At 38.7% G+C, this 13,588-nt stretch overlaps 1 protein-coding gene across 1 annotated transcript in view; it reads left to right on the forward strand.

The window, feature by feature from the left end:
* The window catches only part of LOC120734571 (dynein heavy chain 6, axonemal-like), a 53,851-nt gene extending 41,202 nt beyond the window's left edge, over positions 1 to 12,649 (forward strand). The window contains 19 exon segments of the mRNA XM_040033426.1: positions 562 to 742; positions 883 to 1,062; positions 1,208 to 1,441; positions 2,507 to 2,642; positions 2,855 to 3,021; positions 3,257 to 3,447; positions 4,153 to 4,313; positions 5,019 to 5,107; positions 5,551 to 5,697; positions 5,825 to 5,963; positions 8,060 to 8,179; positions 8,327 to 8,448; positions 8,733 to 8,862; positions 9,012 to 9,139; positions 9,361 to 9,546; positions 10,422 to 10,494; positions 10,730 to 10,881; positions 11,974 to 12,196; positions 12,422 to 12,649. Coding sequence (XP_039889360.1) covers positions 562 to 742; positions 883 to 1,062; positions 1,208 to 1,441; positions 2,507 to 2,642; positions 2,855 to 3,021; positions 3,257 to 3,447; positions 4,153 to 4,313; positions 5,019 to 5,107; positions 5,551 to 5,697; positions 5,825 to 5,963; positions 8,060 to 8,179; positions 8,327 to 8,448; positions 8,733 to 8,862; positions 9,012 to 9,139; positions 9,361 to 9,546; positions 10,422 to 10,494; positions 10,730 to 10,881; positions 11,974 to 12,196; positions 12,422 to 12,525 — 2,863 coding nt within the window. The 3' untranslated portion in view covers positions 12,526 to 12,649.
* The last annotated feature ends 939 nt before the right edge of the window (positions 12,650 to 13,588 follow it).

The raw sequence follows: 13,588 nt of genomic DNA on the forward strand, positions 1-13,588 counted from the left end.
TTGATTACGTCGGTTAAGCATCAAGGTGGAGGGCGGGGGGTGGTTCTGGGAGATTTATGTTAGGAGTTGGCAACCCTATTAGTTAGGTTGTTTAATATTTCTGCTAAGGACTCTTTAAAATACCAGAATGGTGCAGGTTTAAGTTTATTAGATTGATCAGTGTTGCTGAACTGTAAAATATTTTGGGTGCAGTGTATTTTTTGCATACAAGTATAACAGAATAGTTTTAGTGTCTTGTTTTTTAAAACTTGAGTATGAACTTATACAAAATGCAGCAAGATATTTATTTAAAAAACAGTTTTGTTGATTAAAAAAAACGCTATATCGGATTCATATTGGTATCAGCAGATATCCAAATTTATGATATCGGAATCGGCATCGGACAAAAAGTGGTCTCGTTTATCTCTAGTAACAAGCATTTACAAAGCCATCTACATTTTAAAAAATGGATAGAAATACTGCACATAATTTTATGTATCCTAATTGTATGTATCCTTTCCCCCCTTTCTGATAATGACCTCTGGAATCTCTTGATTCAATCTTTTTTCAATCTGTTTTAAGTGATGTGGTGCGTCTTGAGAGTCCGCATCTTGAGGAACAGAGGAATGAGCTGATTGTGCGCATCAACGCTGACCGCAGCCAGCTGAAAGATATTGAAGACCGCATTCTTAAGCTTCTCTTTACCTCTAAGGGGAATATACTTGACAACGAGGAGCTAGTTCAGACTCTCCAGGAGTCAAAGGTAGGGATTAGGCTATATGGATATGGAGTTGTGGTTGTTGAATTTAACATTCCCTGCAATGATCTTTTTTTTAACCTTTCCTGTTTTTCTGATGCTCATCCTGTTTATTTCCATGATTTTTTGCATCCTCTTGTCTCCAGGTGACTTCAGAGGCCATAAAGCACCGTCTGGAAGAGGCAGAAGCAACTGAGCTGATGATAAACTCTGCGAGGGAGCGCTACAGGCCTGTGGCCACTCGAGGATCTGTTTTGTACTTTGTCATTGCCAGTCTGTCGGAGATCGATCCTATGTACCAGTTCTCACTCAAGTACTTTAAACAGGTGAGGGAAAAAAGAGCTGGGCTTTACTCTCAAATTTACAAAGCTACTTGTACAGGAATGTTTAATGAAAATGTGTAAGTACCCATTTAAAGTAATTATTTTCTTTTTTTCTCTGTTTTTTGTTTATTTCTTCCTTCATCTTCAGCTCTTTAATTCCACCATCGAGACATCAGAGCAGAGTACTGTGCTAGAAGAGCGCCTTCAGATTCTCCTGAATCAAATCTTGCTAAACTCCTACATTAATGTGTCACGTGGACTCTTCGAGCAACACAAGCTTATCTACAGCTTTGTGTTGTGCGTAGAAATCATGAGGCAGCGTGGCGAGATCTCTGATGGGGAATGGTGGCGCTTCCTAAAAGGAGCTTCTTCACTGAAAAAGGTGAGGTGGGAAATCCAGCCATAGAAGTTCAGCTTGATAAAAGCAATAATGAATAAAATAATTAACTAAAAAAAGATTTCCTATGATTCTGCTCATGTTTTTTTATAACCTCCTAGGACCTGGCGTCCACACATGTGGACATCACATTTTGGGTTATTTAATATTATTATTTAGACCAAAATACTCAATTTTGCTCTACAAGGGCCTGATATCCACTTACAAGGACATTATACTGCTACTGTTCTATCAAAATTTTATATGAATATCCTCATACGTGGCTCTCATTTTTCTTAGAAACAAAAATTAGGTGAAAAAAAAATCTGGCAATTCTTTGTTTTGACATTTATTGGGTCCCAGTCGGCCCAAATATCAAAGAGAAATAAAAAATGCATGCTGTGGAAGAGTGCAGGTATTAGGAGCTTAAAGAAGTATATAGTGATGGTGTTAACCCACCATTTGTTTTTTATGCCACTAGACTGGAGGCACTGATTGTTAGCAGTCACAGTCCTCATGCTAGTTCTGTTCTTCTTTCTGCTACACCTCTGTTTTAGGTCTCCCGTTTATTGCCTCTTAGCATTTACTGCTCAAAGGTTTGGAGTAACAGGGAAATGTATGTTTCTGACAAAAAGCAAGCTTTTTAAAAACCAAAATAAAATAATAGTAGTTTGATTGAATACGCTAAAAAGGAGTAATGATTAATCGAATCATTAAGTATAAGGGATTTTAATGAAATATTTACACAGGTGTATAGAAGCGGATTTTCAGACTCATCACCCAAATATCTGAAAGCTGTTAATCCGAGTAAACACTGAATGCATCTGACTAGTGGAGTGCCTGCAGGTGTAATCGTAGTTGGTGATTCAAACAAGAACTTTTTAGTGATCCCAAGTATTTCAGATTAAAGTGACATTTTTACTTTTTAAAGCTGCTTGTCATAGAAACCATTTGTCATCATCCCCTCACTCTTTTATAATTCTAGTTAACTTTCTCTTTACTTACACCAGTCGATAACAATATGTCTACTAAATTTGTGGGCATAAACGTTTCTTTTTCTGCATCTTCCAGGAGTATCCAGAGCGACCAGATGTGCCATGGCTAAGTGATTTTTACTGGCAGACATGTTGTGAGCTGGAGGACACACTGCCTTGCTTCAAGGGCATCTCCAGAGAAATCATTAGAACCCATATCCATATTAAGCTAGGTACCCTATCCCCATTGTTATTGTTGTTGAGCCGATAAGGATCTGTATATGTCAGCATGTTACTTTTAAATATAAAACTAGAATGTTTGACCTACATACACTCTGTCATTTTTCATTTTTATAAAGAGATGTTCTAATCATTCTTATCATTTACTTACCAAACGATGTACAAATCCTGTGTCTGATTCCATAGAATTCCTTTTCTCTTATAGGGCATTTTGAAGCATCTTTAAATCCAGAAAAATGGAAAGGCTATGTGTCAGAGTTGCCTTCTCTCGAGGAGTCCAAAAAGGAGAAACAGGAGATGAAAGGATACTGGAATGAGCGATTGGGATCTTTCCAGAAACTAGTTCTTATCAAGAGCTTCATGGAAGAGAAGGTGAGCCTGGATGAAGTCTGGGGAAAGATATTTACTGAGGTTTTCATGATTGTTTTCCAGGTGAAGAGGATCATTTTAAAAAAGTGTAACTTTTGTCAGTATTAAAGAAAGGATCTCAGTAAAAAAAAAAAAATGACATGGGTTTATAGCTCTCCGCGGAGCTTTCCTATCACCACCAAAGCTTGGTTAATTTTTCCCAGCTTTTCTGTGACTTATATCCTCTTTTTCCATCCAGGTGGTTTTTGCAGCAACTGAGTTTGTGATTGTCAACCTGGGGAAGGAGTTTGTGGAAAACCCTCCAGTTGACCTGGCTAATCTCTATAATGACATGTCCCCTACCACCCCATTGATCTTCATCCTCAGCACAGGTTCTGACCCAATGGGTGCCTTCCAGCGCTTTGCAAATGAGAGAGGGTGTCTCGACAGGTAAGGGAGAAAAAATGGTTAGAGAGGTCCCTCCAACATGGCTCGCAAAAATGTCTTTGTTTTGTTCACCAGGCTGTGACATCTGAGATATAGACATATATAGCTGGTTGGGTTTTTATTTTTATTTTTAATAGTCAGTAGCTTCTGTCTTCTGTAAGTCAAGTAGTGGGAGGTTTTTAGGATGATGCCATCAATTTGACTGCACCAAGCAATAATCTGCAACTTGCACTGGGACAGTTCAGCCATGTGGTTCTCTGCCAGAAAAGGGTGGATTGTCCTCTTCAGTTTGAGAATGAGTTGCTTCCTCAAATGAACAAGTTCAAGTTTAAGACTACAGATACAAGCAGTGGAAATGAGCTGTCTTATAAAGGGTGTCTAAGCTCAGTCTCAGACATAGGATGAGGAGTTGGGGAGGGGCTCAGAGTAGAGCCACTACTCATCCACATCCAGGAGGCCTTCTGGACACCTCTTACACGAAGGGCATGTCCAAAGGTCATGCTGGGTCATATCCAGAAGACATGTTCCCAAACCAGTATTTCACTTCGATATCTGCTTGGAAGTGTTGGGGTAGTGGCTGGGAAGAGGGAGGTCTGGGCACCTCTGTCTAAACTGTTGTCCCCGTGATCCTGGACTAGACAGGTTGTTGCAAACGAATGAATAAAGTTTATAAAGGCATCAAAATGGTGATTTTTCTGTGTTTTTCAGGGTCGAGGCTATCTCACTGGGGCAAGGCCAGGGACCTATAGCGGAGAAGATGATCCATTCAGCGCTGACGAGTGGCAACTGGGTCTTCTTGCAGAACTGCCATCTGGCGGTGTCTTGGATGTTAGCCATGGAGGAGCTCATTAAGACTTTCACTGAGCCTGGTACTATTTTTAAATTGAGCTCAAAAGTTTCTGATTATTTCAGCCTTCTGTCCTAACATTTGATGACATATTTTTTATTAGTTAAGGCTTATGAGGGTTGTATGAAAAAATAGTATTAAATTAGAATAATTACAACATTTGCTTCAAACTGGGAAATCCCAGTGGTGGTAATTTTAGTGTTTATAGATGGGGATACCCAAGAAAGAGATGCTGGGCTGCAGTTTAGTTTCAGTTTAGTTACACTTTGTTAGTACTCAGTTGGAACCCATTTGACCTTCAAGAAAACGTACTTTAGTTCTTCATTGTGCAGATTCAACAATGCTTAAAGCATTCCTCAGAGGTTTTGGTCCACATTAACATGATAGTGTCACACAGTTGTTGCAGATTTGTTGATCGCATTATAGCCACTAGATAATGGGTACGCTGTGGTCATAAAGGGATGAACATTGTTAGCAGCAATGCTCAGGGACACATCTAAACAAGTTCCTTCATATTTCTAATGTCATTAGACATAATTTGTAATTTACACGTGCATTTCTAATCTCTGAGAAACAGAAATGAGTAAACTGTGATATTGTATGCTTTGGTTTTTCAAAGTGTTTGTATTATTGATAAAAAATACTGCAGGACCTTTTTACAAGTATCCTTTAAGGCCTTTTCTTTTTTATGAATATGCAAATAATTTTCTTATCTGTTTCTCTGCAGACACATCAGTCCATGAGAACTTCCGTTTGTTTCTCAGTTCCATGCCGACCAAAGTATTTCCTGTTACAGTGCTCCAGAACTCCGTTAAGGTAGTCACACAGAGACCCAAACACTGTAATACTGTATAATAAAGCTATGGATGATTAAAAATACTGTTTTTAAAAAAGAACTTGTCTATACTGGTGGATTGAACATGAGTGAAACATAAAAATGACTTTGGTAATTACGAGTACTGGTTATTTAGGGTATCTGTGGCATAAACGTTAGTTAAGCACTGCCTTCATAAATATGGGTCGAAATCTTTGACGTCAATTAAACGTACATTAACTACCAGCACTTGATTTATCGTCATCATGACCATGACCTGATAATTTGAAGAGTGAGTCACACGGTACACTGGTTACCTTGAAGAGTCGTTGGGATTGTATGTGCACTTGAAGACAGCCTGAACAGCAAGGAGGAGACGCTGACCCAAAAGGTTGTCAGGATTACTGGTAGTCTTCTCAGTAGGTCTCTGTGATGTCATTGCCAGGTGACTAACGAGCCTCCTAAAGGCCTGCGAGCCAACATGCGACGAGCCTTCACAGAGATCACCAGCAGTTTCTTTGAACGCCACATTTTGGGACGCCAGTGGAGGAAGATTGTCTTTGGAATCTGCTTTTTCCATGCAATCATCCAGGTTACATACACTCTTTCTCAGTATTTTACATGTAAAGCGCCTCATCATTATTACTTTGTTTTCTTGGATGTGTTTTACTTTGTGTGTGGTCGTACAGTACTTCTCTGCCTGTGTGTCTCGAGTTTAGGAGCGGAAGAAGTTTGGTCCCCTGGGCTGGAACATCCGCTACGAATTCAATGACAGTGACAGAGAATGTGCTCTGCTCAACCTCAACCTGTACTGCAAAGATGGCACCATCCCTTGGGATGCTCTGGTCTACATCACTGGTAGGAAGCAAATATCAACAGAAATGTTCTTGTATCTAAATTCAACAAGGTAATAAGTTAGGGACTGTTTGTGTAGCATCTTATTTCCCATATGTAATGCATGTCTTATTTGTATTTTGACATTTTATATTAATAGAAAGCCTTTTCACAAAACAAACATGATTGCATGTCCTTGAACCTAAACATGCAGCCGTTTCATAAAAATAAAAGTGTGGGAAGAATAATAGGACACTTTAAACCAGCGGTCAGCAACCTTAAACACCCAAAGAACCATTTGGACCTGGTTTCTATGGAAAAGGAAACACTGGGAGCCGCAAATACTTTTTGACATCTAAAATGAAGATAACACTGTGTATATTGTTGTTTTTTTACCTTAATGCTTTGTATAAACAACTATAGTGTGTTGCTTATGAAATCCATGAAGTGCTATGGAGAAAATTAAATTTTATTTATGTAATGAACACAATGTCAACCCTTAAAAAATAATAACTAAAAAGAAAGTCAACCAGTTGAAGGTGTCTTTAAAATGAATTAAAAAGCTGAACTTAAATTATCCATGTAGCAAACAAAAACAATGAGCCGTCATCCTTATATCGCCTTCTGGGCTTTCGGAGTGTAGCGGAGCCTTGACCAGAATTTAAAAAATAATTGGAAAAAAAGCACCATGCTCCTAAAAAATTTAAAATAAATATTTTCAAAATATCTGCATAATATTTATTGTACCTGGTTAATGTGCTTCGCGGGGCGTGGCCCGCAGTGATGCGGCAGGAGAGGCAGACGTACCTGAGTGGCATCCGCAATCACGCCTCACCGGCTTGCTCTCTCTGCTGTTGTGTTGTTGTTTGTATGTGTCGGGCTGTGAGCTGGAAAGCTACAGCCGGCTGTGTGTGAAAAGTGGTCAATAAAGAGATGCTGAAGAGCATGTTCATGTAAACATCGTCGGGTCTGCCGTGATGTGTTTAGAATCGGACTTCTGCTCCTGAACCTCTGCGCACAGCGTCTGCTGTACGATCGGGGCTGTACGAAGTCACTTCATCTTTACGCAGGACTGTAAGCTGTTGTCTGTGAGGCGTGAGCGGTGTTTGTTTTTAACATAGTTCACGGTGGAGAACAGCTGCTCACATACGTATGTGGATCCGGTAGGTCACTCTCGTCAGAAGTAAATACAAATGAATCTGCCCAGCCATCATTAAATGTTGTATTTTCTTCAGATATTTTTCTTTTCTTACATTTCTCCATACTTGGCCTACCTGGGGCTGAAAGTCTCGGTAAATGCACGTCGTTTCGGCGGGTATACCGGCTTCCGCGAGTGTGGCGCTTATTTTGAGCGACGAAAAATAATAAAATCTAACTTTATTTTTATTATTCAAGATCACAATAATCTTCCAATTTAGAACTACAAGTTTTAAAAAAGAACTAACTCAAATAAAATACACTTCAGTTAAATACTTATAATTTATCTTTCCAAACCATGCAGAGCCGCAATGTAAGGCTCCGGCTCCGGAGCCGTTTCCCCTGTGTTTTCTGTTCTGTAATAGATTTCTCTTTTTAGTATTTCATCTTTAAATTGAATGACCTGGATCCAACTTCTTTCAAAATTATCTGTATAAGAACGGGAATTACACATATCTATGTAAATATACTATATGCTCAATAAGATGTTGAGCAGGGGTAGGAATTAATAAGTATGTTCATACTTCTTCCTACTCCTTTTCAGACCAAACATTGTTACATTATGTCAGACGATTTTGTTTTATTTCATTATATATTTTTTGTTTATCTGAACACATACGTGTGTGTGTGTATATCTACATATATATTCGTATCTGTAAATGAAAATATATGTAGTGTGTATATATTGTTTTTTGTTTTATATGTCTGAAACAAATAAAGATACAATACAATACAATACAATACAATACAATATGCATATTTTTTAGTTTAAAGTTGTTGCTGTTTTTTCCATAACTTTTTTATTTTTCTGATTCTGAGTGAGATTTTGATCAACTGAAACTAGAAGGCAATATCTCCTGCATTCATAAACAAAGAAAGCCATGAAATATCTCAAATCCTACTGTGTTTTTTTTTCTCTTCAGGTGAGATCACGTATGGAGGGAGAGTGACGGATGCCTGGGACCAACGGTGCCTAAGGACAATCCTCAAAGGCTTTTTTTCTCCAGAAACTCTGCAGCCTGGCTACACCTACTCCCCCTCAGGTATTGTTCTTTCTGCCCTCTTTTGTATGTATATGTGTGTGTGTGTGTGTACATGTATGTGTGTGTATGTGTACATGTGTATGTACGGGCGTGTATGCACAGTGAACGCTATGCATATATCTCAGTTAATGGTTTTCTCCCTGTAAGGTGTTTACTACGCTCCAGAGTCAGATGAACTCGAACAATATAAGAAGTATATTGAGAATCTTCCAATCATTGATGATCCTGAGGTCTTTGGTATGCATGAGAATGCCAACTTGGCTTTTCAGGTGAAGAACAATACTGTAACAATACCAGTACATTACAAGAAAATGTCTCTGTCTCTATTTTATACCAGACTGCCAGTTGTTCTCTTAAATATAAATGACTGTGCAATTTCTTATTTATACGTAGTTTTTCAAAATCTGTTAAATTTTTCACTTCACAGCAATTATAAGAAATGGCTTATGGTCCTTTTAGTGATTTAAACTTATGTTTCTCATGCAGTTTATGAGCTTTGGGAGTGCTATGATAAAATACCAATACATGAGTGTGTGTGTGTTTGCCTCTGCAGCGTCAAGAAACTATAACTCTGATCAATACCATACTGGATGTTAATCCTCGTTCTTCAGCGCAACATGGAGCTAAGAGTAACGATGACATAGTCTGCGAGCTTGCCGAGCTGATTCTAGCCAAACTGCCCGGTACGCTGACCCCACATAGATTCACCTGCACATAGATCTCAGTTACTGCTGAGACTTTGCATTATTACACTCACTCTTTTTCCCCATGTTTTCATTGGTTTGTGTTGTCTTTTGTCTCTATGTGAACTTGTCTTTCTTTTGGAGTGCAGAGCGACTGGACATGGATGAAGCAATTGACACACTGTTTATCAAAGACACCAATGGGCACCTGAACTCCCTCACAACTGTTTTGGCCCAAGAAGCAGACCGATTCAACAACTTGCTTAAAGTTCTCAGGGTGACGTAAAAACCACACACATTTAATTGGTGGAGATCATCTCATGACCACTTCAGGAGTTGTTTTCTTTGGATTGTAGTTTATTTACTTGATCTTAGAGAAACATTCAAATAGAAAAAAACCTGAACAATCAAAAATATGCGTTCTGTTTAGTTTCAGAAATAACATTTTTCGGAATCTGTCGTTACTGTGATGTGTTATTCTCACTTTCTTTTTCGTAGATGTCTCTTATCACTCTGCAAAAGGCAATAGCAGGTCTTGTTGTGATGTCAGAGGAAATGGACCGAATCTACACAAGCTTTCTGAACGACCAGGTCCCCACCCACTGGGCGAACTCTGCCTACCCTTCCCTCAAACCGCTGTCTTCTTGGGTCAGAGACTTGACTCTCAGAACGTCCTTTATCCAGGTTTGCATACAGATATTAACAAAAACGCACGTTTTCAAGTTCAGTCCAGAGGAATTATAGAAGTTTGTGTGAAATGTGTCTTTATAAAGCTAACATACATTGGATTAGAATAGAAGTCTTTTTCTAGTTCAGGTCTGGGATATTGGCTGTGTTTTATTGGTTCGGGTGTGTGCATGTGTGCACGTGTGTGTGTCTGTGTGCATGCATATGTACGTTTGCATACATTTGATTTGTGTGTTATCTCATTAGGTTGGAAAACTGTAATAACACATGTACATTCTGAGTTCATCTTTCTGCCTCTCTGCACATCCTGGTTTAGTGTTTGGCCCATTTTCTCTGATTTAAGCTGCTCTTAAGTCTGAACATGTATCGTACAGTCACTATAATTCACTTAAACAAGCACAAACAGGGTAAAGTCCTGTTAGTTTATACAGCAGTGGATAAACACTGAGTCATACTCCACATGCTGATTATCTTAGGAAACAAAATCCAATGTAAACTGATTCACTGGGTCACTTACAGCACAGGTGTTGAACTCCAGGCCTCGAGGGCCGGTGTCCTGCAGGTTTTAGATGTGTCCTTGATCCAACACAGCTGATTCAAATGGCTAAATTACCTCCTCAACTTGTCTTGAAGTTCTCCAGATGCCTGCTAATGAACTAACTATTTGATTCAGGTGTGTTGACCCAGGGTGAGATCTAAAACCTGCAGGACACCGGCCCTCGAGGCCTGGAGTTCGACACCCCTGACTTACAGGATGCCTTTAATGCACTATATTGAATAAAAGAAGAAGATACTGCATAAACAAAGATATCGTTATTTAAAGATACATATATTTTAATTGCATCTCTTCTTCTCTTTTCCTCTCTTGCAAGACTTGGATCACACGTGGTCAGCCCAAATCACTTTGGATCTCAGGGTTCTTCTTCCCTCAAGGCTTTCTTACTGGTAACACACTGAAACATGCTCTATGTTTTTTAATAATGCCAACAGTAAAGCACAGTTTTAGAGCTGAGCTTGAGGATTACAATGATCACTCTGACTACTCTTTCAAGTATACAGTGTAAAAATAAATGAATGAAGTTTAAAAGAGAGCTATTAATTAAATTTGTGTTTATTGGTAGATTTTGCTAAACAGCACAGTGATTTGTTTCGATGCTCTTGTGTCTTTGATGGCCTGTAGGAGTGTTGCAGAATCATGCCCGGCGTTACAGTTTGCCTATTGACGAGCTTAATTTCCGCTTCAGCGTGGTGCCGGCGTACAGGGATGAGGAAGCAGTCTGTGAGGCTCTACGCACTCTTCCCATTGGTGCAAAACTGAACATGGATGAGGAGGTACTGTAAGAGGAGCAGTACTCTTAGTTATGCTTTCAGTAGTGCTTTAAAAAAAAGGGCACAAATATTCTTTTCTCCAGCCCTTCAAATATTAGCAGTACTTTAAGATGCTATTTTTCTGGCTAATAGCAGGAGAGCTAATGTGGAAGAGCCGATCAACAATCTCAAGATGCAATCTAAAATATTACATCAGTTTGGTTTCTCTACAGTTAAAGTTTGTTGCTCCTTATATTTGTTCAACTTAACTTACTTAACTGCAGTTAATGTTTTTATGTGCAATATTTTATTCAAAATTCTTCTTACATTTTTACACAAAATCAGTTATGTTATCAGTTGTGTTTTTAAATTGTGTTTGTGTTTGCATGATTTCAGTTAGAGTCCTTGGAAGCAAAACAAACCTAGCAGGCTGAAGAAAAATCCTTTAATCATTAATATGACCACTAGCTTGTTTTGTTTTTAGGCAAGCATTTGAAATGGTCAATGTAAAATGTGAATTAGATATAAATACATATATCAAATAGGTCAAATCATGACCTATTTGATATATGTATTTAATTCTTGTATTAATTGATTAATGTTTTTGTGAAATTACTTTATCCTGAATCTCTAAATCTGATCTGGTGATCTCAAAGTTAGCACCACAGAGCAAATATATCCTAAATGATCAAATTAAATCTGTTGTCCATTATTTTTTATTGGACTACATACTGATTTCTTTAGTAAGGTTGTGTTATACTTGACTCCGGTGTGAATCTGGAGGGCAGTACAGCCTCCAGTATTGTTTTCTTTTTTAAAATACTGAGTTTATTTCCTGATGACATATCAGATTGATGCCCTCTTAAGCGTCATAAATAGTGAATATCAACCGCAGCAAACATCGTGTCAACTCTTCTTTAAATTTCTGTTCATGAAAATGAAATCCTTAAAGAATAAGAAGCTCTCGATACATCTGATAAAAGCAAAGCCACATGTTCTTTGTTTTATTTTCTGGCTTTGCAAGTCTTGTGTTTACTTTGTTTCAAGAGTTTGTCAGTAAAAAGTTAAAGTAAAATAAAAAGGTAATTCCTTTAATATGGTTACTTGTTAAAACAGTTACCAGAGCCGCAGGACGGTGTACTTGTTCACGGTATGTTCATGGATGCCTGTCGCTGGGACGATGTCGGCATGGTGATTGATGATGCGCTGCCTCGGGTTATGAACGCCATGCTGCCGGTGGTGCACTTTGAGCCACAGCAGAACTACGTCCCAGAGCCTGACCTCTACCACGCTCCTCTGTACAAGACCTCAGCCAGAGCTGGCACTCTGTCCACCACAGGTACACACCTGATGTATCCAAAGTCACTCACTGGAAACCTTTTTACATTTAAAGTCATGACACATTTTATACTATCATAAGGCCAAGAGCTAGTTTTTGGGCATCGCTGGGAGTTTTGGTGGGATACAGCGCACGTCCCTGTTACCAACATACAATGTCAAAAAAAGAAAGAAAAGGATGTTTGCTCAGATTGTTTCCTCACCCTTCATGTCTCTCTCCCTTCAGGTCACTCAACTAATTTTGTGGTGACAGTAATGCTTCCCTCCCAGCGACCCAGCGACTACTGGATATCCAAAGCCTCCGCACTCCTGTGCCAGTTGAATGATTAAATATTTATTCGAGGACAAAGCAGAATTTTGAATGGCACCAAAACATTTGCACAAACTTGAATTAAATTTGTGTAATAGCAACACAGACCGTAATAAAAATTTCACCCTAACTGATGTTTCTGCGTCCTTCATCTCGTACATGTGTTTGACTACATTTATTTATATAACAAACTCTTTAGAAAGGAGACATCCCAGTTTCACAGTGGAAGCACTACCCTGCCTTACACTGCTTCATTTCATCTGTAAGTTAACAAGTTACAAGAAGCAGAGGTAGCAAAGGTAGATGAGTTTAAATACCTGGTGTCAGCCATCACCATCCAAGGCAGCACACGGTGAACAAGAGAGGCAAGGTGGAGTGGGTGGAGACGAGTGACAGAAGGGTAACTGTAAAAGTGAAAGGATTTTTTTTTTTAAAGTTGATGGCTTCGTGAAAACAAGAAAATAAATGTTTTAGAAAAACTAAGAATTCTATTTTTTTTTTTATTTTTTTTTTTAAATTTAGGCATTTATTAGACAAATAAGACTAATATACCCAAATTTGAAGTAGGAAACTGGATTTCAGATCAGAGATTAGTCAAATATAATCAACAATTCTCTGGTGTCCTGGATTGTTGATTACCTGACAGGAAGACCACAATATGTGTGACCACAGTGTGTGTCTGACAAGGTGATCAGCAACACAGGGGCACCACAAGGGACTGTCCTCTCCCTCTTCACCCTCAACACCACAGACTTCAGCCACTGCACAGAGACCTGCCATCTTCAGAGGTTTTCTGATGACTCTGCGGTGGTTGGATGCTTTGTGATTATTCATAAAATATTAACAAAAAGACCTAAAAACTGTGAGAATCTGAATTTTAGCAAACAATATACAATTATTTATACCTATATTTCAACTTTTCCGAGTCAGGAGTCACAAAGTGGCGCACAAAGTTAACAAGTTCATCACATTTAAACTGTATATTTCTGTCAATACATAATTCAGTCAAAACTGAAGCCATGCACGTGATGTGTAGAAGGCCTCCTCTCAAAAATTAATTCAAACTGCGTGGGCCCTCCTCGT

This window comes from Simochromis diagramma, unplaced genomic scaffold (genome assembly GCF_900408965.1).
Source record: "Simochromis diagramma unplaced genomic scaffold, fSimDia1.1 OVJJ01000571.1, whole genome shotgun sequence".
In the NCBI taxonomy this organism is placed as follows: domain Eukaryota; kingdom Metazoa; phylum Chordata; class Actinopteri; order Cichliformes; family Cichlidae; genus Simochromis; species Simochromis diagramma.